Source organism: Ranitomeya variabilis, chromosome 4 (genome assembly GCF_051348905.1).
Source record: "Ranitomeya variabilis isolate aRanVar5 chromosome 4, aRanVar5.hap1, whole genome shotgun sequence".
In the NCBI taxonomy this organism is placed as follows: Eukaryota; Metazoa; Chordata; class Amphibia; order Anura; family Dendrobatidae; genus Ranitomeya; species Ranitomeya variabilis.
This window is the reverse complement of record NC_135235.1, coordinates 441,715,058-441,739,711: the sequence shown is the minus strand read 5'-3', so window position 1 is coordinate 441,739,711 and position 24,654 is coordinate 441,715,058. Positions and strand designations below refer to the sequence as shown.

The following is a 24,654-nucleotide window of genomic DNA, read 5'->3' as shown; positions in this document are numbered from 1 at the left end:
CCATGTGTATATAGGTTTTAAGAGGTTGACGTTGACCATATTATGGTCAGGAGAGGGTTCGTTTGAGGAGAAGCGACATAGTGCAGATAAAAGGCTCATCACTGATCCAGACGTAAAATCATGAATGTGAGGGCAATCATCAGACATCCTAATGAGATAGTGAGAGCTCCAGATTATTGACATTATGGTGTACAGTCAGAATGCGTCATTGGAATTCTCACTGATGGCCAAATAACACTTCCATAGAGTTGACCAAATTAAAACGCTACATGAACTAACTTCATTTACCTGTACATGCTTTATCGTGAATCGTGTCTCTCAAATATTCCACAGCTGGAAAACTAAGACCACTCATGATCATTAGAGTTAGGCCATTTGGATCGATTACCTAGGAAAGGAAAAAGCACAGTGAGAAACATTTCTAAAGGGGTATTCCACTTTCAGCAAACTATTGCGATGGACTTTTTTTTTTCATTCATGCTTGGGTTCTTCCAGATATCTCTGCTTGAAGTCCTATAATAGAAACCTTCATTACTTCCTTCTAAGGAATAGAAAATTGTGCTGGTTATGTGTGGGGGGCAGGACTGATTCCAATACAGTTGTCACGGCTGGGTATGACAACAAAGTAAAAAATTAATGTTCCTATCAAATGAATGGAAGCAGTGATCTTGAAACCCCTTCAAAGTGCAGACATGTATTTATATCCCTTGTAATCCTACGTTTACCTTAATCTTAGGTCTTGCAATGGAAAAGCAAAGAATGATCAGTGAAACAAGGATACCAAGAAGGATCCCATACTGGATTTCCCAGAATGAAAGAAAGAAGGTGACCAGGAAAGGAATCAAGTCAATTTCTGAAAAGAAAAGAAAGCAGCATGTAAAAATCCACCTCTATACAACATCTGGGCAATAACACAGCACCCAGAGACTCCTGAGGGCCCTATTGTCACTACACGCCTCTTATGTCACACATGAGTAGAACAGAAAATACAGTGTCAAACACAAATCATTCTACCTTGCCTTAGACCATGGAGCCGTACAGTGCACTATATGATGGCACAACAAAGCTCCATAGTATAGAGCTACAGTGACTCCTACATGCAGCTAAGTCTCCTCTACACTGTTCCGCCATTTGCACAAGACCTTAAAGGGTTTTGTGCTCAAAATTTTTTTTACAAAGCAGGAAGTAAGGAAAAAAAAAGTTAATAACTGCTCACGGTTTAAAAAAATATTTTTTTTCAGTGGCATGGCCTGCTGCTGTACAGACATTGGTGAGTGATGTCATGTCTACTGAGACATCATGTCACATGACTATAGCAGCCAATCATGGCATGGCCTTGTAATACTGCACTGCATCACTACCCATCAGACTAGATAAAACAGGGGTTTAAACGGAATTTGTCACCCCCTGGATGTACAGGACCTATTGTTATGGGCATACAGGTAGCAGAAATATTACACTAGTCCTACCTGTATGCCTCATATTAATGGTCTTGTTGTAGAGAAATTTTATATTCTTTTCTTATGCTAATGATTTCTTCCAGGTTCCGGGACGTACAGTGCCTGGAAGAAATCCATGCCTCCTGTCCTCATTACAATACTATCCCCCTCCCATGCACATCAGCTTTGGCCCCAGAAGCCTGCGCCCTTCACTCCCTCAGAAATACATACCTCATTTTCCCTTCTGTGGGCACAGATTTCAGGGATCTTCTGTGCAGGCGCCTTCAACTCCAGTGTGCGCCAATAAGGTTCTCCCCACTTCCTCTCTGTGTAGTCATCGCTATGTACACATGGTTCCTAGAGAAGGAAGTGGAGAGGGCACCTTATCTACGCGCACGCTGGAGGTCACAGTGACTGGCTGGCGCCTGCGCAGAAGGTCTCTGAATTCAGTGCCCACAGAAGGGAGGATGTGGTATGTATTTCTGAGGGAGTGCAGGGCGCAGGATTCTGGGGCCAGAACGGACGTGCAGGGGAGGGCGGTAGTATTACACTGAGGAGAGGAGGCAGGGAATTCTTCCAGGCACCGCACGCCCCGAAGCCTGGAAGAAATCATTAACCTAAAGACAGAATATAACATTTCCAAACAAAAAGACCATTAATATGAGGCATACAGGTAGGAGTAGTGTAACATTTCTATCACCTGTATGCCCATATTAATAGGTCATATACATCCCGGGGGTGATTCTCTTTAAAGTACTGGAAACAAACAGAATTTAATTTCCTGACATCTTGCACCCACCAGCTGAGATTTCTGCCGCATATAAAGTGTACTTCATGGTATTGAAATTTATTAAAGATAATAAAAAAAAAGTATATAGGTTTCATAAATCAATTTTTATGTTTTTTCAAGGCTTACAATATAGATGACGCATCCATACCTGATCAGCTGTTATCAGGATGAAATCACTTAGTGGAGCTAGCTGTTCTCGAACTCTGCTTCACGTGACTAGGTGAAAGATGCTACTGCGCATGCACCGCCATTTTGCTGAAGATAATTTTTTTTTTTTCAAAGCCATTATTATATGCAGTATGCAAAATAGGAGGAAGGTCACTGAAGGATCAGTGACCTGTCAGAGGCCAATACAGATGAATATGTAAGCAGAGCACTACATAAAGACCCCCCCACAGGCCACCCAGAACACGCGAATCTCATTAACTATATATCTAATATATAATTGCCTAGAATACTACTTCCTGCAATTTGTGCCAACTTCCGTGGCTTTGTCGGGAGCTAATGTCCGGAGCTAATGTCCGGAGATAATGTCCGGAGCTAATGTCCGGAGCTAATGTCCGGAGCTAATGTCCGGAGGTAATGTCCGGAGATAAGTGACGTCACCAGTGTCCTACACCCAGGCAGAGCACAGGGGCCCCAGGCAGCATATGGGGCCCCAGGCAGAGCACAGTGGTCCCAGGCAGAGCACAGGGCCCCAGGCAGCATATGGGGCCCCAGGCAGAGCACAGGGGCCCCAGGCAGCATATGGGGCCCCAGGCAGAGCACAGGGGCCCCAGGCAGCATATGGGGCCCCAGGCAGAGCACAGTGGCCCCAGGCAGAGCACAGGGGACCCAGGCAGAACATGGGGCCCCAGGCAGAGCACAGGAGCCCCAGGCAGCATATGGGGCCCCAGGCAGAGCACAGGGGACCCAGGAAGAGCACAAGGGCCCCAGGCAGCATATGGGGCCCCAGGCAGAGCACAGGGGCCCCAGGCAGCATATGGGGCCCCAGGCAGAGCACAGTGGCCCCAGGCAGAGCACAGGGGCCCCAGGCAGAACATGGGGCCCCAGGCAGAGCACAGGGGCCCCAGGCAGAGCACAGGGGCCCCAGGCAGCATATGGGGCCCCAGGCAGAGCACAGGGGCCCCAGGCAGCATATGGGGCCCCAGGCAGAGCACAGTGGCCCCAGGCAGCATATGGGGCCCCAGACAGAGCACAGTGGCCCCAGGCAGAGCACAGGGGCCCCAGGCAGCATATGGGGCCCCAGGCAGAGCACAGTGGTCCCAGGCAGAGCACAGGGGCCCCAGGCAGCTTATGGGGCCCCAGGCAGAGCACAGTGGCCCCAGGCAGAACATGGGGCCCCAGGCAGAGCACAGGGGCCCCAGGCAGAGCACAGGGGCCCCAGGCAGAGCACAGGGGCCCCAGGCAGAACATGGGGCCCCAGGCAGAGCACAGGGGCCCCAGGCAGCATATGGGGCCCCAGGCAGAGCACAGTGGCCCCAGGCAGAGCACACACCAAATCGGAGGCCGAGGGGCCCCGCCAACCAAATCGGAGGCCGAGGGGCCCCGACCACCACATCGGAGGCCGAGGGGCCCCGCCCACCAAATCGGAGGCCGAGGGTCCCCGCCCACCAAATCGGAGGCCGAGGGTCCCCGCCCACCAAATCGGAGGCCGAGGGTCCCCGCCCACCAAATTGGAGGCCGAGGGTCCCCGCCCACCAAATTGGAGGCCGAGGGTCCCCGCCCACCAAATTGGAGGCCGAGGGTCCCCGCCCACCAAATCGGAGGCCGAGGGGCCCCGCCTACCAAATCGGAGGCCGAGGGTCCCCGCTCACCAAATCGGAGGCCGAGGGTCCCCGCCCACCAAATCGGAGGCCGAGGGGCCCCGCCCACCAAATCGGAGGCCGGGGGTCCCCGCCCTCCAAATCGGAGGCCGAGGGGCCTGGCCCCGCCCACCAAAGCGGAGGCCGAGGGGCCCCGCCCACCACATCGGAGGCCGAGGGTCCCCACCCACCAAATCGGAGGCCGAGGGTCCCCGCCCACCAAATCGGAGGCCGAGAGTCCCCGCCCACCAAATCGGAGGCCGAGGGGCCCCGCCCACCAAATCGGAGGCCGAGGGGCCCCGCCAACCAAATCGGAGGCCGAGGAGCCCCGCCCACCAAATTGAAGGCCGAGCGGCCCCGCCCACCAAAGCGGAGGCCGAGGGGCCCGGCCCCGCCCACCAAAGCGGAGGCCGAGGGGCCCCGCCCACCACATCGGAGGCCGAGGGGCCCCGCCCACCACATCGGAGGCCGAGGGTCCCCACCCACCAAATCGGAGGCCGAGGGTCCCCGCCCAACAAATCGGAGGCCGAGGGTCCCCGCCCACCAAATCGGAGGCCGAGGTTCCCCGCCCACCAAATCGGAGGCCGAGGGTCCCCGCCCACCAAATCGGAGGCCGAGGGGCCCCACCAACCAAATCGGAGGCCGAGGGTCCCCGCCCACCAAATCGGAGGCCGAGGGGCCCCACCAACCAAATCGGAGGCCGAGGGGCCCCGCCCACCAAATCGGAGGCCGAGGGGCCCCGCCCACCAAATCGGAGGCCGAGGGGCCCCGCCAACCAAATCGGAGGCCGAGGGGCCCCGCCCACCAAATCGGAGGCCGAGGGGCCCCGCCCACCAAATCGGAGGCCGAGGGGCCCTGCCCACCAAATCGGAGGCCGAGGGTCCCCGCCCACCAAATCGGAGGATAAGGGGCCCCACCCACCAAATCGGAGGCCGAGGGGCCCCACCAACCAAATCGGAGGCCGAGGAGCCCCGCCCACCAAATCGAAGGCCGAGCGGCCCCGCCCACCAAAGCAGAGGCAGAGGGACGCCGCCCACCAAATCGGAGGCCGTGGGGCCCCGCCAACCAAAGCGGAGACCGAGGGTCCCCGCCCACCAAATCGGAGGCAGAGGGACCCCGCCCACCAAATCGGAGGCCGAGGGGCCCCGCCCACCAAAGCGGAGGCCGAGGGTCCCCGCCCACCAAATCGGAGGTCGAGGGTCCCCGCCCACCAAATCGGAGGCCGAGGGTCCCCACCCACCAAATCGGAGGCCGAGGGTCCCCGCCCACCAAATCGGAGGCCGAAGGTCCCCGCCCACCAAATTGGAGGCCGAGGGTCCCCGCCCACCCAATCGGAGGCTGAGGGTCCCCGCCCACCAAATCGGAGGACGAGGGGCCCCACCTGTGAAAATTTTACTGTGAAAATACCTGATGGGCACACAAGTATGCGCCAGTATGGGTACTAAGAGCTTTTCCACATAATAATGAAATATTTTAAAATGTCATAGAACATACCAATATACATAGTTATTGATACATATTATTTATTATTTACATTATTGTTCTTAAGCAAAGAACCGTTGTTGTGGCATTTGCCACAACACGCAAAGTTGTTGTCTGATGTCTTTCATCACTCCCCTCATAAGCATGTTCATGGATCCTGTGTAACTGTACCTTAAATAACAAGAATTGTCAAGAGCTGGTGAGTGCAGCCATTTTTTGTTCTTTCTTACTATTATTTATTAATTGTATTATTCTTACATTTGAATAAATAAAGTATATATGGATTCTAGACTCCCGATTCTTTAGAATCGGGCTGCCATCTAGTAAAGAATAAACAACAACCACAAGACAAATTTCGTCATCTCAGGTATCATTTTAATCAGCATAACGGTGCCAACCAGACACTGTCTGTAGTCTGTAGTTTACTGAGCAAAATCCTGCTGCCAGATTCCCTTATTGTAACATTCCTGATTAAGATAGGTATATAATTCAAGAAAACATGCAGCATTATACACGGACAAGTCATATGTCAGCTGCAACTAATTCATTTTAAGCTCTATTATTTCAGTATACGAGAAAGATAACTTGGGATAGGCAATTCATTTTTGTACTTCCATTCTATAATCATCCGTAAAACTATAAACATTAAAGGGGTTTTCTGGTTTTACAGTAATACAGCTTTTTACTCTATATATGAAGAGTTATACAATTTTCTATATACTGTAGGTGTTGTCTGCCTCTGCCACCAGTGGTACAACTAATCAACGGGAGGGCAAAGAGGGGGCAGCTGTGTAACTGGAGTTAAGGTACAGGCCAGAATATGGTAGCACATGGGGCATCGCTCCACCCACTAGTTTTGCATGCTACCACCTCCCTCACTGGTGATTGACAGTGTTGGCTTGCCTGAGCATTCGATGCAGGTAGTACTTGCTCCAGGCAAGCTACCGCTGTCAATCACCAGGATGAGACGTGGGAGCATGCACACCCAGTGGGTGAAGCGATGTGCTGAACCTCATGGCCACACCAAGGGTGCACTGAACACGTTCAACTAATGTATATAGGAGAGCCAGCCAACATCCATCTAATAGAGTACAGCGGGATTAAGGGAGTGATTTTACTAGAGGCCATTTTTATTTCTTTTTAATGGTGTGGCCATTTATTCTTTCTTTCTGCCTTTCTCTAAGTGCTGCCATATTGGAGGTACATGCTCCTTCCAGTAATTGTCTGTATAGCCAGTCCAGCAGGTAGCGTGTGTCTTACGGCAGCTCTAGTGAACAAAGGTTGGGCATGGCCACACGTAGCGACCTCCGGATGAGAGGACATGACAAAATGTGCCAACACCTCATTGATTGCTAACACCAAGATGATTTTGCAGGCAAATAGCTACTACACACAAAAATCAATGTGAAAACTGCCCAGATTTGTGGCATTACTGGGCACCATGGCTGCGTTCACCCACATCACTGTACCTGCTCTTAAAACCAGGAGGGGCTGTAAAGCAGATCTATACAGAGTTATTTGAATATACAGTCTAGATATCCTGCTTTATCTAAGCCACCAGCAAAGTAAAATCTCCGAGCGGAGATAAGGGCGGGAAAAGTCTTTGCGCCAATCCCAACCGAGAGAAACATCAATGCCAAACTGCTCTCCTCTAGGATGGAGAAAACTGTCTCTAGCGCCACTGTTAGGAGGCTGCCCTCTACGTTTTTCCTTTTATTACTTACTTTTAACTTTCCACAAGGTTTTGCAGATCCTAAGGTCAAACATTGGAGCAACAGCAGAGATGATAACTGCAGCAAGAGCAGCTTTGGGAATGTAGAAGAATAGAGGAGTGAGGTATCCAAGTGAACATAACACTAGCAGCCCTGTAAAGGCAAGGGACAGGTCATAACACGCTGGGTGGAAGCGCTACAAGTTTATCTTTCTGCACACATTTCTATAATATAAGGTGTATTCATTTATATTCAAACTTAATTACACTATTGACGGATGGTAAAAAATGCTTTTAAACCTTTTTGTTGTGCTTTTTGGGCTCCTTCCGCAGTGACAAAAGCCCGACCATAGGGTCTCATTGGACTCTGTCCCATGAATCAGTCAGATGACTAAAATCTCGGCAAGTGCCAAACCTGGAATAAGTGATGTGCACACAGAGTGCAAACACCTCCAGGAGTAACATGGCCAAACCTTTACACATTTGTGTGAATTCAACTTAAAAAGGAACCGGTCTGATCTGTGGACACAATGGTATAGAGGAGAAGCGGAGCAGAATTATATATAGGTTTGTGGCAAGAGATTCAGTATAAATGATAATTTATTCATTGACTTCCCTGCTGTCTGTATACATATGAGTCCAGTGGGTGGTCCTAGTCAGTGACTGACAGTCATCTCTGCATGTAGTCATACAGGGAAGACTGTCAATCACTGTGTAGGACCGCCCACCGGACTGCTATGTCTACAAACATCAGGGATTTCATTAACAAACAAGGTTTACTTTTGCCACAACACTGTACAGTATATGAATATGATCAGCTCCCAACAGCCTGCAGATCAGATACTATTACTAAATATGACAGGTTCCCTTTAAGTCAGATATTAATTACAGATGCAAATACAGTCAAGGCAGAAAAAACAACAACAATCATGCACAGACACCTTTTTGGAAACTCTTTTGGCCTTAAAAAGATCCTCTATGAACCCAGAAAGTGCTAGTTTATCATTATGGTTTGTCCTGATGAAGAAGTAGGTTTTACTTCGAAACGCGTTGACAAATAAGACCACATGTCAACTATTCCAGTCTCTTACTCCTTTCTGGACCATTGGCAGTGCAGATTATTACCCACTTATATCAGCCTCACAAAGTCCTACCTAATAGCATATGTAGCTACAAAGTAATGTTCATGAGGCATGGGTTCTTGTGTTGCGTGCGCTCACCTGTGAGGATGCCGCCTGCGGGGGTACATGCTCCCGTCTGTGAATTAAGTGCTGTTCTAAATACAAGAACAAAATCAGGATGATGAATATCTGTTTAGGGTGATTTTTCACCAATTTACGATTTTCTCACCTCCCAAAGCTTCCCGTTACAGGATAAGCGGAGAGGAAGGAGCCTAAAAAATTTGTCATTCCTATAAAAAGAAATAATAAAAATGTATTGATATGAATTCCAATGAAAGTAGTTATAAACCATTTAGTTAGTTTCACGAGGTAACGTTTCTCCTTGCGTAGAGTGACATGTCAAGCCTGATATGCCAAGGTGAGGAGACGTTTAAGCCACAATGCTCCTCAGGGAAATCTGCACATTGTCTCTTCAGAGAGGAAGAGGGTTAGACCTCTAGTGCCACCTATAGGAAGTCCTATGACTTTTAGGATTGTTACTTCTTATAGAGGGCACTAGAGTTTTAGTCCTCTTCCTCTCTGAAGAGACAATGTGCAGCTAGATTCACAAAATAAATATAGAAAAGTAGTCTGATCTACCGTCATAAACCTATGGAACTTTTCTAAATATGCATGCATGTCTAACGCTCGTCATGGCTAGTTATTAGAATAAGCTATCACTAGCTGAAATGGTGGGTATCTGTCACACTCAGTCATTGATGTGACAAAGAGGGCTGGCTGTATGGCTCAATTCAATAGCAAAGCCAGTCCTCTTCTCTGCATCCACCAAGATGAAGAAGGAGGCTGGCTTGGCTAATCAACTGAGCCACAAAGCCAGCTCCTTCCCACATATTACCGGCACAAAGGGAAGGGTAATAAGCTCTCTGCCTGTGTTGGAATACATACGGGAGAGGAGTTTCTGGGGCCATGACAGGGGTCCAACACATCAGATGTCCGGATTATAGTACATTAGCAAATTCCATTATATTACCTTTCCCAAACAACGCTCTTGAACCCATCAACCTTTTATTTTATAACTGGAATGAGTCTAAGTGAGCACAATGAATGATGGAGGTTACCTATTGCAAGTAACTCCTGGTTTGTGTTGATTCTGTAGCTATTCTGAGATGCTGCACAAAACAGAAAAAAAGAAAACATGCAATAAAAAAATAAATAAAATGTACATATGCATAAAGTGTAATAATGCTTTAGTTTTGATTTGGTTTTATTTATTTCATAAAAAAAAAACCTATAAATTAACAGCAATAAAAGGGTGACGCAGAAATAGAGGAGGGAAGACGATCTTATCTAATAGAAGGGAAAAAAAGGAGACCTTTCACTGTATTTATTTTTATTTAAACTGAGTATCTCCTCAAATAGCCATCATTCCACTGATTCTGAAACAACTATAGGTTTTCCTTTGTGCCACTGCATCCCAAAGTTATGCCATCTGGTAATAAAGGTGCAAATGTCCCTTCTACTAACTGGGCGTATACCAATGACCTTCTCTGTGGGCAGCATGTTGGCTCAGTGGTTAGCACTGTGTGCAGCGATGGGGTCCGGGGTTTAAATCCCACCAAGAACAACATACAGGTCCTTCTCAAAAAATTAGCATATAGTGTTAAATTTCATTATTTACCATAATGTAATGATTACAATTAAACTTTCATATACTATAGATTCATTATCCACCAACTGAAATTTGTCAGGTCTTTTATTGTTTTAATACTGATGATTTTGGCCTACAACTCCTGATAACCCAAAAAACCTGTCTCAATAAATTAGCATATTTCACCCGACCAATCAAATAAAAGTGTTTTTTAATACCAAACAAAACAACCATCAAATAATAATGTTCAGTTATGCACTCAATACTTGGTCGGGAATCCTTTGGCAGAAATGACTGCTTCAATGCGGCGTGGCATGGAGGCAATCAGCCTGTGACACTGCTGAGATGTTATGGAGGCCCAGGATGCTTCAATAGCGGCCTTAAGCTCATCCAGAGTGTTGGGTCTTGCGTCTCTCAACTTTCTCTTCACAATATCCCACAGATTCTCTATGGGGTTCAGGTCAGGAGAGTTGGCAGGCCAATTGAGCACAGTAATACCATGGTCAGTAAACCATTTACCAGTGGTTTTGGCACTGTGAGCAGGTGCCAGGTCGTGCTGAAAAATGAAATCTTCATCTCCATAAAGCATTTCAGCCGATGGAAGCATGAAGTGCTCCAAAATCTCCTGATAGCTAGCTGCATTGACCCTGCCCTTGATGAAACACAGTGGACCAACACCAGCAGCTGACATGGCACCCCACACCATCACTGACTGTGGGTACTTGACACTGGACTTCAGGCATTTTGGCATTTCCTTCTCCCCAGTCTTCCTCCAGACTCTGGCACCTTGATTTCCGAATGACATGCAAAATTTGCTTTCATCAGAAAAAAGTACTTGGGACCACTTAGCAACAGTCCAGTGCTGCTTCTCTGTAGCCCAGGTCTGACGCTTCTGCCGCTGTTTATGGTTCAAAAGTGGCTTTACCTGGGGAATGCGGCACCTGTAGCCCATTTCCTGCACACGCCTGTGCACGGTGGCTCTGGATGTTTCCACACCAGACTCAGTCCACTGCTTCCTCAGGTTCCCCAAGGTCTGGAATCGGTCCTTCTCCACAATCTTCCTCAGGGTCCGGTCACCTCTTCTCTAATGATCATCTAAAAGTTCTATCTCGAGGATTAAATTACTGCCTGCCGGAATCTTTTGACTTGGGCGAATTCAGGATCGAATTATTTAAAAGCACGCGCAAATTGCACCTTCATAAATTTTTTTGTAAAAATAAAGACGCACCTATTGTGAGAGTAACTACGGATGAACCAGTCACTGTGGGCCAGTTGGGGTTTATAGCATGTACAGATTTAAGTTCCTCGGATAGGGAAATTACAAATGTCCTGGCCAATTTATGCAAAACTAATGACAGTCCAGCAGAGAAAATGGAAGCTGATGAGAATAATTCAACATTCGTTGCCTTTAAAGGTGGGGTAAAATCACAGTGGATGCCCCCTATTTCTCCAGGCAATAATATAGACCTATTCGAGGACTTGGTCATAAAAGACGTAGAGGCGATCCTTTTCCCACAACCCCTTAAAAATCTCCCCACTTCGGAACAAAAAGCTCTAAATGAGATACAAGGGTGGGAAGATATTATAATAAGAAGAGCAGATAAAGGGGGCAACCTAGTTATCCTAGATAAAGTGTATTATATCGAAGAGGCTTTATCGCAGCTCAACGATTTAAATACATACCAGCCATTAGAAAAAAATCCTACTAATTCTATCAAGGATAAGCTACGTTCGTTGTTACGTAAATATGTGGAAAAAGGAACCATCTCTAAAAAAAGAGCAGAAAAATTAATACCTGAACACCCCAACTATCCCAACTGGTACAGTATCCCGAAGATTCACAAGAATTCTAAAAAACCTCCTGGACGCCCGATCGTATCGGGATTAAACTCAATTACAGAACCCCTTTCACAATTCATTGATTGGTCTCTAAAACCACTATTATATGAAATTCCTTCGTTCATCAAAGACTCAGGAGATTTTCTCCTTGCGTTGAGAGACTTCAGGTGGCAACCCACCTTTGCCCTGACATCTATAGACATTACTAGTTTGTATACTAGAATCCCTCAGCAAAAGGGCATAGATGCAATTCGCTGTATTTTATCCAACACTGAAAAAGATGACGATTTTATTTCATTTATAGTGGAAAGTTTGGGATTTGTGTTATCCAACAATACATTTAAATTTTTGGACCAGTGGTATCGTCAGAAGGTCGGTACCGCGATGGGTACCCCGGTGGCATGCGTCTTCGCAAACCTGTTCCTTGCAGAGTTTGAGGAGAGGCATGTCACCGGCCCCAAAAACCCTTTCTTGAAACATATACGGCTTTTCTTGCGCTATGCCGATGATATCTTTATTGTTTGGGATGGGGGTGAAGGAGACTTCAATGGTTTTGTAAAATACTTAAATGAAAACGATGAAAATATGAGATTCACATCCACTTTTGGAGGCAATGAAATAGACTTCTTAGATGTTAAGGTAAAGATACAGGAGGGTTCAATAATAACCAGCGTCCATAGAAAAAACACGGCGACAAACAGCGTCTTGCATTTTAATAGTGCCCATCCACATCATACAAAGCGCAGCATTCCATTCAGTCAGATGGTCAGACTAAGAAAAATCAACAATAATGATGAGATCTGCAAAGAACAAATTCAGGACTTAAAAGCGCGTTTTAGAAAAAGAGGTTATCCAGAATCTCTGCTCCAAGAAGCTGAAAAACGGGTGCTTAATTTATCCCAAATAGACCTTTTAAAAAAGGGTAATAAAAAAAGAAAAAACTACACAAATAAAAAATCAGAAGACAATAATAAAAATCGGAGGTTCCCCTTTATTTTTAAACACACCCCAGTAGACAGCTTAATACATGCAGCGATTCGAAAAAACTGGCACATTGTCCAAAAAGATCCAGATTTTTTCGCGACATCCCCATTATTTTCATATAAACGCTCCAAAAACATAGGAGACCTAGTTGTTAGAAATCGCATAGAAAACCGCAATCAAAATTGGATTGAGAAATCTGCTCCACCTGGCAATCACAAATGTGGAAATTGTAGCATGTGTGCCTTCCATCTGACAGATAGGCTATTAAAGATAGGCACACACCACCACACCGTAAAAGATTTTATAACCTGTAAAAGTAAATTTATTGTTTATGCCATCTTCTGCCCCTGCAATCGTTTTTATATAGGGAAGACTATAAGACCCCTTATGGTACGGTTCCGTGAGCATTATAACTCCATCCTCACTGGAAAAGGGAGAGTTCGCTTGGTTAAACATGTACACGAATGCCATGGTGGGAACCCTAATGTACTAAGATTTGCAGGGCTAGAATCGGTCTCCTTCCCAAAACAGGGAGGCGATCGCAATAAATTACTCCTCCAGAGGGAGGCCAAGTGGATTCTTAAAACTAACGCGCAAGGCCCTTGGGGCCTCAATGAAAAAATCGACATGTCAATTTTCATCTAATGAGTGTTTGTCTGTAATTGTGCAGTCCGAGTTTATTGTTGTTTTTAATGTATTATTTTATTTTGCACTTGTAAAAGTAAAACGTGAAATGTCTTAACCCTATAAAAGGATATGACATCACAAACACAACTCACATGGACCCGTAGAAGCGCAACAGCGTGAAACGGCCGTCGTCCGTCTCGTTCCTGCACTTCCCCGCTCCCCTCGTTACGCCTAAGCCTTTTTCTAATGCCACAACCTATCAAGGTTTGTTTCACCGAATAAAGAAATGAAGAGCCGATGGTGAGTGCTGCAACCTTCTTTCTTCTCATATACCTGTGTGGATCGTTACAATTGCATGCATAGCACCGCCTCAGTCTTCTTAGGATCGCTTTATCCCCGAAGCCTACAGAAAAATCTTCAAAGTAAAATCCCTTATAAGTGGGTGCCACTTCGGTGCCAAGTACATTTTCTGTCTGCATATGTAATAATGCTTTAGTTTTGATTTGGTTTTATTTATTTCATAAAAAAAACCCTATAAATTAACAGCAATAAAAGGGTGACGCAGAAATAGAGAAGGAGGGAAGACGATCTTATCTAATAGAAGGGAAAAAAAGGAGACCTTTCACTGTATTTATTTTTATTTAAACTGAGTATCTCCTCAAATAGCCATCATTCCACTGATTCTGAAACAACTATAGGTTTTCCTTTGTGCCACTGCATCCCAAAGTTATGCCATCTGGTAATAAAGGTGCAAATGTCCCTTCTACTAACTGGGCGTATACCAATGACCTTCTCTGTGGGCAGCATGTTGGCTCAGTGGTTAGCACTGTGTGCAGCGATGGGGTCCGGGGTTTAAATCCCACCAAGAACAACATACAGGTCCTTCTCAAAAAATTAGCATATAGTGTTAAATTTCATTATTTACCATAATGTAATGATTACAATTAAACTTTCATATACTATAGATTCATTATCCACCAACTGAAATTTGTCAGGTCTTTTATTGTTTTAATACTGATGATTTTGGCCTACAACTCCTGATAACCCAAAAAACCTGTCTCAATAAATTAGCATATTTCACCCGACCAATCAAATAAAAGTGTTTTTTAATACCAAACAAAACAACCATCAAATAATAATGTTCAGTTATGCACTCAATACTTGGTCGGGAATCCTTTGGCAGAAATGACTGCTTCAATGCGGCGTGGCATGGAGGCAATCAGCCTGTGACACTGCTGAGATGTTATGGAGGCCCAGGATGCTTCAATAGCGGCCTTAAGCTCATCCAGAGTGTTGGGTCTTGCGTCTCTCAACTTTCTCTTCACAATATCCCACAGATTCTCTATGGGGTTCAGGTCAGGAGAGTTGGCAGGCCAATTGAGCACCGTAATACCATGGTCAGTAAACCATTTACCAGTGGTTTTGGCACTGTGAGCAGGTGCCAGGTCGTGCTGAAAAATGAAATCTTCATCTCCATAAAGCATTTCAGCCGATGGAAGCATGAAGTGCTCCAAAATCTCCTGATAGCTAGCTGCATTGACCCTGCCCTTGATGAAACACAGTGGACCAACACCAGCAGCTGACATGGCACCCCACACCATCACTGACTGTGGGTACTTGACACTGGACTTCAGGCATTTTGGCATTTCCTTCTCCCCAGTCTTCCTCCAGACTCTGGCACCTTGATTTCCGAATGACATGCAAAATTTGCTTTCATCAGAAAAAAGTACTTGGGACCACTTAGCAACAGTCCAGTGCTGCTTCTCTGTAGCCCAGGTCTGGCGCTTCTGCCGCTGTTTATGGTTCAAAAGTGGCTTTACCTGGGGAATGCGGCACCTGTAGCCCATTTCCTGCACACGCCTGTGCACGGTGGCTCTGGATGTTTCCACACCAGACTCAGTCCACTGCTTCCTCAGGTTCCCCAAGGTCTGGAATCGGTCCTTCTCCACAATCTTCCTCAGGGTCCGGTCACCTCTTCTCGTTGTACAGCGTTTTCTGCCACATTGTTTCCTTCCAACAGACTTACCATTGAGGTGCCTTGATAGAGCACTCTGGGAACAGCCTATTTGTTGAGAAATTTCTTTCTGGGTCTTACCCTCTTGCTTGAGGGTGTCAATGATGGCCTTCTTGACATCTGTCAGGTCGCTAGTCTTACCCATGATGGGGGTTTTGAGTAATGAACCAGGCAGGGAGTTTTTAAAAGCCTCAGGTATCTTTTGCATGTGTTTAGAGTTAATTAGTTGATTCAGAAGATTAGGGTAATAGGTCGTTTAGAGAACCTTTTCTTGATATGCTAATTTATTGAGACAGGTTTTTTGGGTTATCAGGAGTTGTATGCCAAAATCATCAGTATTAAAACAATAAAAGACCTGACAAATTTCAGTTGGTGGATAATGAATCTATAATATATGAAAGTTTAATTGTAATCATTACATTATGGTAAATAATGAAATTTAACACTATATGCTAATTTTTTGAGAAGGACCTGTATTCAGGCAGTTTGGAGTGTGGCAGGAAACACACACACAAACACATACAAAGACGTACAGGTAGAGAATTTAGATTGTGAGGCCCAATGGGGACAGTTATGTTTGTACAGCGCTCCGGAATATGATGGCGCTATATAAACAAAGCATACATAAAAAAAAATAAAAAAATACCAGGGGCATAACTTTGGAATGAAGGAACACAGAAAAATAAGAAAACCTGTTCCAGAATCATTGGGGCAGCACCAGTGGAAGGAGATGCTCAATTTAAATTATAAAAAAAAAAAAAAAAATTAAAGTGAAAGGTCCTCTTTAAAAACTTTATCTGTTGCTGAAAGCTGTGCCTTTCTGAATGGTATAGTAGCTCTGCCTTCTAATCAACAATGCACAGCAGCTACCAAAATCTAAAGCATGATCTGCCCTGCGCCGATCTCTGCCAGAACGGAATGGTCACAGACTGCTCCTGCTGGAAATTCAGCAGCTTTCGCTGATGTCACTTCGACAGAGCAGCGACCTCATCTGCTCTACTCTATTCGTGCGGTGTGACTGCTGAGGTCATGCTGACTGACAGCCAACACTTTGCTGCCCAACTGCGGGAAGCCCGTTTTCAATCAACATGAGGCAGTGACGCCCCACCAACAGAGTAGCCTGGAAGAGCAGCTGAATCGCCGGCATGAGCGGTCAGTGACCGCTCTGAGCCAGTGCCAGGTTGAACAGGAGGGTAGTTGCTTCTATTAATTACCTGCCTGTTAATTTATTTTTTCTTACTATGTGCCTAAAAACTATGTCCTGGACAACTCATTTAAGGAATTTTGAACGAATATTGGGGGATCCTTACCCATTAGCTGTAGCGAAATGCAGAGTGTGCCTCATTCAGGGGGACTGTTTCATGTATTTCGTGTTAAATATTTCAGCTTTTCAGGCAGTTTCGTATATTTAGTGTTAGATGGTGTTTGCAAGCTGTTATAGTACAGAACCAATTTCAATAAGATTTTTGATGCAGTTTCCCTTTTACAGTTACGCGATTGTAAATTCTATACTTACCAAATGCTCGTGCGATGGCCACACTTTCCAATAGGCCCATCAGCGGAATAATAAAAAGTCCAGGTCCGATATCCTGTTAGAGAAATTCTCCCTCATTATGTATACATGCAAGATACAACTTGAGAACACATGATGTACTCCTTCATATTATTGAAACATTATTATTGCATTTTCGACAAATTAGCCCCGATTCAACAAGGCTAGGGTTTCGTGCACCACTCTTGATTAAAGAAGCACTCCTCCCATCAAAGTTATCCTCTTAATATATTGCCGTCATCATATTATATAGCACTGTGTACTTATAATTGCTAATTTTGACATCGCAAGATTAAAAACGGACTAACAATGCTTCTAAGCTCTATGTAGGAGCAGGAGGTCAATTTTCCCTGTATGAGTCATGAGTCACTGCAAAAGTCCCTGGCAGCTGGGTCAGGAGTTGAAGAGGGGGATGATAAATTCAAGGAAAATAAGTCATAGTCTGGAGTACATTTCTCTATGTCACGTTTGTGGCATAAGTTAAGACAAATTTGTTGGCTTCGCTTGGCCATGTCAGCTCCCAGATAAGTTCTGCCCAAAACGTTAACGGCACTAGCTGGGACTGGTATACAAACACCACAGAACTTTTGTGCAATTATGACTTTTTTCAGAAACTTTGAAATATTTAAAACAGTTTTTTCACCAGAATTCTGGCTAAAACATTTTGATGAATCAGCCCCAAGGACATTTCTACACGTAGAAATCAAGTCTCACGGACCTGAACCATTTCACTGAAGGAGATGGTCTGGTTGTCAGTCTTCTCAGAGAAAGGAGGCAGCTGGAAATGGGGGAGACCTTCTGCAGTCTTTCCAGTTAGGATGAAAGGATGTAAACCCATAACATGGAACGAGTAGGCCACAAGACCTGCAGCCACGACCACAATTGCATTTCGAGCTGTAACATATGAAGACTTATTAGTGTTTGGATAGAGCGATGGTCAGATATCTGGTCAGCGTTCTCCACTGATATACCTGTTGTAGTCACCCAGACAATGACGTAGCAGATACGATAACATCTTGGCATTCCTCTATACACCCTTGGAAAATGTTCTTTCATGAATTTCAATGCCAGGAGAAAAGCAATGCAAAGAAAACCAAGAACAGCATCACCAAGTCTAAGAAGTAGAAACACAATATTTGTACACGTACATAGAAAAACACAAAACATTACAGAAACTAGGAAATAAAACGATGGCACTAACCTGATGGTGGGAAGCTTGTGAAAGGTTTCATATACTTGGAAGATGAACTGACGAGGAATATCTTTCAAACCTAGAAGATTCTGAAAGAAGTAACAAAAAGGCTAATCTCTTTATTATAGAAACTTGATTCCAGCTCACCCAGCTGCTCTATGCTCATCCACCTGGAGCTCAGACACCGGCCTCGCCCTGGCCTCACATCAAGGATAATAGTAATGAGTAACACTGCCTAGTGCAGTCAAAACGCATCGACTGGGTCATGTCGACCATGTAAATTTTTCTTTTGTATGCACCATATTTTCTTTTGAAAAAGGAAAATCCAGTCCTGTTGAGTCGGATTCCAATTTTTTCTATTATCCCTAATCTCTTTATAAAGCTATACCAACCAGGTAGAAACATGGTCATCACTTGAACATGGACTTAAATTGGTCCTTAAACTTCATACGTCGCCTGGTCAGCTTGAATCGGGACCAAAAAGACCATATTAAAAAATTGTAATTATCTCTCTGATTTCTATGTCTAGTTGATAACATACCTAGAAAAAAAAATTCTAAAGGAGCTCAATAAATTGAAAAAAAAAATGCCCAAAAGTGCTGGTATATTGCTTAAATAGGCCATCATTTCCTAATAAGATGAGAATGACTGCCAGGATCTCCATCAATCCTCAGAACTAGTTAACTGGTCATTTTTTAAATGGGGTAACAGAGCAATATATGTGATTTTATCGCTGCATGATTGATGGAGACCAGCAGAGCAGTTACGTTGGAGCAGCAGGGGATTTAATCAGTAAGCTTATTTTATTGTTTTAATACATTTTAAGCTAATTTCTAAAAATCCATTTAAGCTGAGTTCTTTGCATTTCTTATTCACAAACTGATGTGATTGCCTCTGTGCATGCAAATGCAACACAGGGCAGAGAAAAAGCTAAAGGGACCATCTAAATTGAGACAGGTGGTGGGGAGTACTAGTGGTCGGACATGAATATGGAATATAAAAACATGCCATAGCATTTTAAAATGAAAAATACCCTATTGAAGGCTGTCCGCAGTTGTGCACAGCCGATATTGAGATCTATACATCTGCACAGAGACAGCGTAGAAATAAATCCTGTAGATATTTGTATAGAGCAGATGACAGGGCACAGCGCATGACTACACAGAGGGAATGTTTGTAGTCTGTTACCGTGGAAACACACAGGTCTGCATAAAGCTGTATAAACAAAATAGTAGCATAAGGAACCAAGACTTTTTGGCATGCAGATAAGGGCTTGTCCAGTGGATAAAAATATTTTTTCAAAGAGAGTTTAGACTGGTTAAAAAAAAATAATAAAAATGAAGGGACCTTTACTGATCTCCCGCTTGCCTGTTGTATGCATGATTTCTGCTGATCTCAGCTTCCTGTTCCTGGAAATCACAGGAAATGCTACTTAGCCAATCACTGGCTGAGGTGGCCATGCCACGTACACCGCTTGGCAGAGTGGCCCTTTCCTTCCATTTCTAGTGTCTCAATATGGGGTCAAGAATTAAAATACCAGGGCGGACTGAAAAAGCAAAAGACATGTCACCAGGTGAAAAGTGGACAGCTTTTCTCTTTATTTTATTGCCAGAGCTCCCTTGAGTATTTTGTGTTTTTCTTTTTAAAGAGTTATGGTGCTTTTTATTCAGTGCTAATGTTTATGGTATTTATAAAGGGGTGTGGCTCGCAGCATTCTCTGGGAAGGTGGTTTCTTTAGATTGACCAATGCCCCCTTGTAAAGACCAAAAAAGTAGCACGAAGTAAAAAGGCCATATCTCTGGAACTGAATGGCAGATTAAAGAAAAAGATAGATATATGGAATTCTTAAGGGAACAGTGGAAATAAAATAAGAGCAAAAACTGGCAGTTTTTAATCTGGTGAAAGGTCCTCTTTAACCCCTTTCCAATGTTGGGCGTAATAATACACCCACATCAGACTCCCTCCTTTTGACGTGGGCTCCAGAACGGAGGCCACATCTTTCCCGGCATATGACAACTGTTTTGAACAGCTGAAATGTTCCTCTAATAGCCGCAGGTGGAATCACGATCCACCCGTGGCTGTTAACCCATTAAATGCCACTGTCAATCTTGACAGCGGCATTCAACTTGCGCATCCGGGAAGCACCCCTGGAAATTCCACCCATCGGTGACCATGTCAAATGATTGCAGGTCACCGATGGGTTTGCATGACAACCAGGTCTCCAGCAAACCTCTGTGGTTGTCACTGCTGAATTGCTATGAGAGCCGCCTGGTTGTCGGCGCTCATCACAAGTGAGCATTTCAGCTGCATACAGGTGATCTCATCATCGCTTGTATGTAGCAGAGTCAATCGGAAAACTGCAGCTTCTAGTCTCCCATGTAGACTATTGAAGCATGCAAAGAGTAAAGAAAAAAAGTATAATTATATATATATATATATATATATATATATATATATATATATATACATACATACATATATATACTAGATGGTGGTCCGATTCTAACGCATCGAGTATTCTAGAATATGCATGTCCACGTAGTATATTGCCCAGCCACGTAGTATATTGCCCAGCCACGTAGTATATTGCCCAGCCACGTAGTATATTGCCCAGTCACGTAGCATATTGCCCAGCCACGTAGCATATTGCCCAGCCACGTAGTATATTGCCCAGCCACGTAGTATATTGCCCAGCCACGTAGTATATTGCCCAGTCACGTAGTATATTGCACAGCCCACGTAGTATATTGCACAGCCACGTAGTATATTGCCCAGTCACGTAATATGTTGCACAGTCCACGTAGTATGTTGCCCAGTAACGTAGTATATTGCCCAGTGACGTAAAATAAAAAATAAACATATACTCACCTTCCGAAGTGCCGTTGAAGTCCTGGCGCCTGTGTACGGTGCACGCGACAGCTTCCGGTCCCAGGGTTGGTATGAGCACAGGACCTGTGATGATGTCGCGGTCACATAACCTTGACGTCATGGCAGGTCCTTCTCGCGCAGGACCTGTGATGACGTCGCGGTCACATGACCGTGACGTCATGGCAGGTCCTTCTCGCGCAGGCACGCAGGACCTGTGATGACGTCGCGATCACATGACCGTGACGTCATGGCAGGTCCTTCTCGCGCAGGCGCGCAGGACCTGTGATGACGTCGCGGTCACATGACAGTGACGTCATGGCAGGTCTTTCTCGCAAAGCATCCTTGGCACCGGAACCTGCCGCTTGCACTGCCAAGGACACCGCGCCACGTCGGAGGGTGAGAATAACCTTTTTTATTATTATTATTATTATTTGTAACAGATCTTTTTACTATTGATGCTGCATAGGCAGCATCAATAGTCAAAAGTTGGTCACACAGGGTTAATAGCTGCGTTAAGGGAGTGCGTTACACCGCGGTCCATTAACGCTGGCATTAACCCTGTGTGAGCGCTGACTGGAGGGGAGTATGGAGCGGGCACTGACTGCAGGGAGGAAGGAGCGGCCATGTTGCCGCCGGACTGTGCCCGTCGCTGATTGGTCGGGCCAATGGTCGTGGGCGTTTTGCCACGACCAATCAGCGACTTGGATTTCCATGACAGACAGAGGCCGCGACCAATGAATATCCGTGACAGACAGACAGACAGAAGGACAGACGGAAGTGACCCTTAGACAATTATATAGTAGATATATATATATATATACACACTCACTGGCCACTTTATTAGGTACACCTGTCCAACTTCTTGTTAACACTTAATTTCTAATCAGCCAATCACATGGCGGCAACTCAGTGCATTTAGGCATGTAGACATGGTCAAGACAATCTCCTGCAGTTCAAACTGAGCATCAGTATGGGGAAGAAAGGTGATTTGAGTGCCTTTGAACGTGGCATGGTTGTTGGTGCCAGAAGGGCTGGTCTGAGTATTTCAGAAACTGCTGATCTACTGGGATTTTCACGCACAACCATCTCTAGGGTTTACAGAGAATGGTCCGAAAAAGAAAAAAAATCCAGTGAGCGGCAGTTCTGTGGGCGGAAATGCCTTGTTGATGCCAGAGGTCAGAGGAGAATGGGCAGACTGGTTCGAGCTGATAGAAAGGCAACAGTGACTCAAATCGCCACCCGTTACAACCAAGGTAGGCCTAAGAGCATCTCTGAACGCACAGTGCGTCGAACTTTGAGGCAGATGGGCTACAGCAGCAGAAGACCACACCGGGTACCACTCCTTTCAGCTAAGAACAGGAAACTGAGGCTACAATTTGTACAAGCTCATCGACATTGGACAGTAGAAGATTGGAAAAACGTTGCTTGGTCTGATGAGTCTCGATTTCTGCTGCGACATTCGGATGGTAGGGTCAGAATTTGGCGTAAACAACATGAAAGCATGGATCCATCCTGCCTTGTATGGAGCATCTTTGGGATGTGCAGCCGACAAATCTGCGGCAACTGTGTGATGCCATCATGTCAATATGGACCAAAATCTCTGAGGAATGCTTCCAGCACCTTGTTGAATCTATGCCACGAAGAATTGAGGCAGTTCTGAAGGCAAAAGGGGGTCCAACCCGTTACTAGCATGGTGTACCTAATAAAGTGGCCGGTGAGTGTATATATATATATTAAACACTTTTTATGGCTGTATGGTATGCAAATAATTGTGAATCACATGTATATAAGCACATGAATTGTAACCTCCCACTGCTTGAGAAAGGCTCAGTGTGAGCCGAAACGTCGTATGAAGATGTGGGTCTGAAATAAACGTCACAGCTTTTTCACCTTTGCAAATATTGGAGTGCTGCCTTCCTTTTTCAATATATATATATATATATATATATATATATATATATATATATATATATATATATATATATATATACACACGTACATACATATATATACACACACACTGCTCAAAAAAATAAAGGGAACACTGAAATCCCACATCCTAGATATAACTGAATGAAATATTCCAGTTTTAAATCTTTATTCATTACATAGTGGACTGTGTTGAGAACAAAAAAACCTAAAAATGATCAACATGAATCACAACTAATATCACACAGAGGTCTGGAGTTGGAATGATGCTGAAAATTAAAGTGGACAATGAAGTTACAGGCTGATCCAACTTCAGTGAAAATACCTCAAGACAAGGAAATGATGCTTAGTAGTGTGTGTGGCCTCTACATGCCTGTATGATCTCCCTACAACGCCTGGGCATGCTCCTGATGAGGCGGCGGATGGTCTCCTGAGGGATCTCCTCCCACACCTGGACTAAAGCATCCGCCAACACTTGAACAGTCTATGGTGAAACGTGACGTTGGTGATGATGTGAGTCATGATGTCTCAGATGTGTTCAATCGGATTCAAGTCTGGGGAACGGGCGGGCCAGTCCATAGCTTCAATGCCTTTATCTTGCAGGAACTGCTGACACACTCCAGCCACATGAGGTCTGGCATTGTCCTGCATTAGGAGGAACCCAGGGCCAACCGCACCAGCATATGGTCTCACAAGGGGTCTGAGGATCTCATCTCTTTACCTAATGGAAGTCAGGCTACCTATGATGAGCACATGGAGGGCTGTGCGGCCCTATGGAGGGCTGTGCGGCCCTCCAAAGAAATGCCACCCCACACCATTACTGACCCACTGCCAAACCAGTCATGCTAAAGGATGTTGTAGGCAGCAGATCACTCTCCACCGCATCTCCAGACTGTCACATGTGCTCAGTGTGCACCTGCTTTCATCTGTGAAGAGCACAGGGTGCCAGTGGCGAATTTGCCAATCCTGGTGTTCTGTGGCAAATGCCAAGCCTCTTGCACGTTGTTGGGCTGTGAGCACAACCCCCATCTGTGGACATCGGGCACTCAGACCATCCTCATGGAGTCGGTTTCTAACTGTTTGTGCAGACACATGCACATTTGTGGCCTGCTGGAGGTCATTTTGCATGGCTCTGGCAGTACTCCTCCTGTTCCTCCTTGCACAAAGGCTGAGATAGTGGTCCTGCTGCTGGATAGTTGACCTCCTACAGCCCCCTCCACGTCTCCTGGTGTACTGGCCTGTCTCCTGGTAGCGCTTCCAGCCTCTGGACACTATGCTAACAGACACAGCAAACCTTCATTTTTTTGAGCGGTATATATATATATATATATATATATATATATATATATATATATATATATATATATACATATATATACATATATATATATACATATATATATATTAGGGGTTTCACTCGCTCAAGTGCGACGGCTGACACTTAGGGGGCACGTTCCATCAAAAGTTCAAAGGTTTATTGCTCCATAAACCACATAGCAAAACAGAAAACAAATAGCCTTTAGCTTAGGCAAAGGAAAAACAAGTGTCCAGTCCTTCAGGCTCAGTCCTGGAGCCTTAACACACTCTGGAGACTAGCACCTCCACACATATATATTCCCTGTGTTAAGCATTATCCTTTCTTTTATAGGTCTA

The 24,654-nt window shown here is 45.2% G+C and overlaps 1 protein-coding gene across 1 annotated transcript in view; it reads right to left on the bottom strand.

Annotated features, from left to right (window-relative positions):
* The window catches only part of SLC26A11 (solute carrier family 26 member 11), a 93,575-nt gene that overhangs the window by 21,367 nt on the left and 47,554 nt on the right, over positions 1-24,654 (bottom strand). Inside the window, exons 5-14 of the mRNA XM_077251480.1 lie at positions 18,214-18,293; positions 17,984-18,126; positions 17,731-17,906; positions 16,977-17,049; positions 9,467-9,517; positions 8,578-8,638; positions 8,448-8,503; positions 7,241-7,381; positions 726-853; positions 289-388 (exon numbers count right to left, since the gene is read on the bottom strand). Of these exons, the coding sequence (XP_077107595.1) occupies positions 289-388; positions 726-853; positions 7,241-7,381; positions 8,448-8,503; positions 8,578-8,638; positions 9,467-9,517; positions 16,977-17,049; positions 17,731-17,906; positions 17,984-18,126; positions 18,214-18,293 (1,009 nt within the window). The remainder of the gene's footprint in view (positions 1-288; positions 389-725; positions 854-7,240; positions 7,382-8,447; positions 8,504-8,577; positions 8,639-9,466; positions 9,518-16,976; positions 17,050-17,730; positions 17,907-17,983; positions 18,127-18,213; positions 18,294-24,654) is intronic.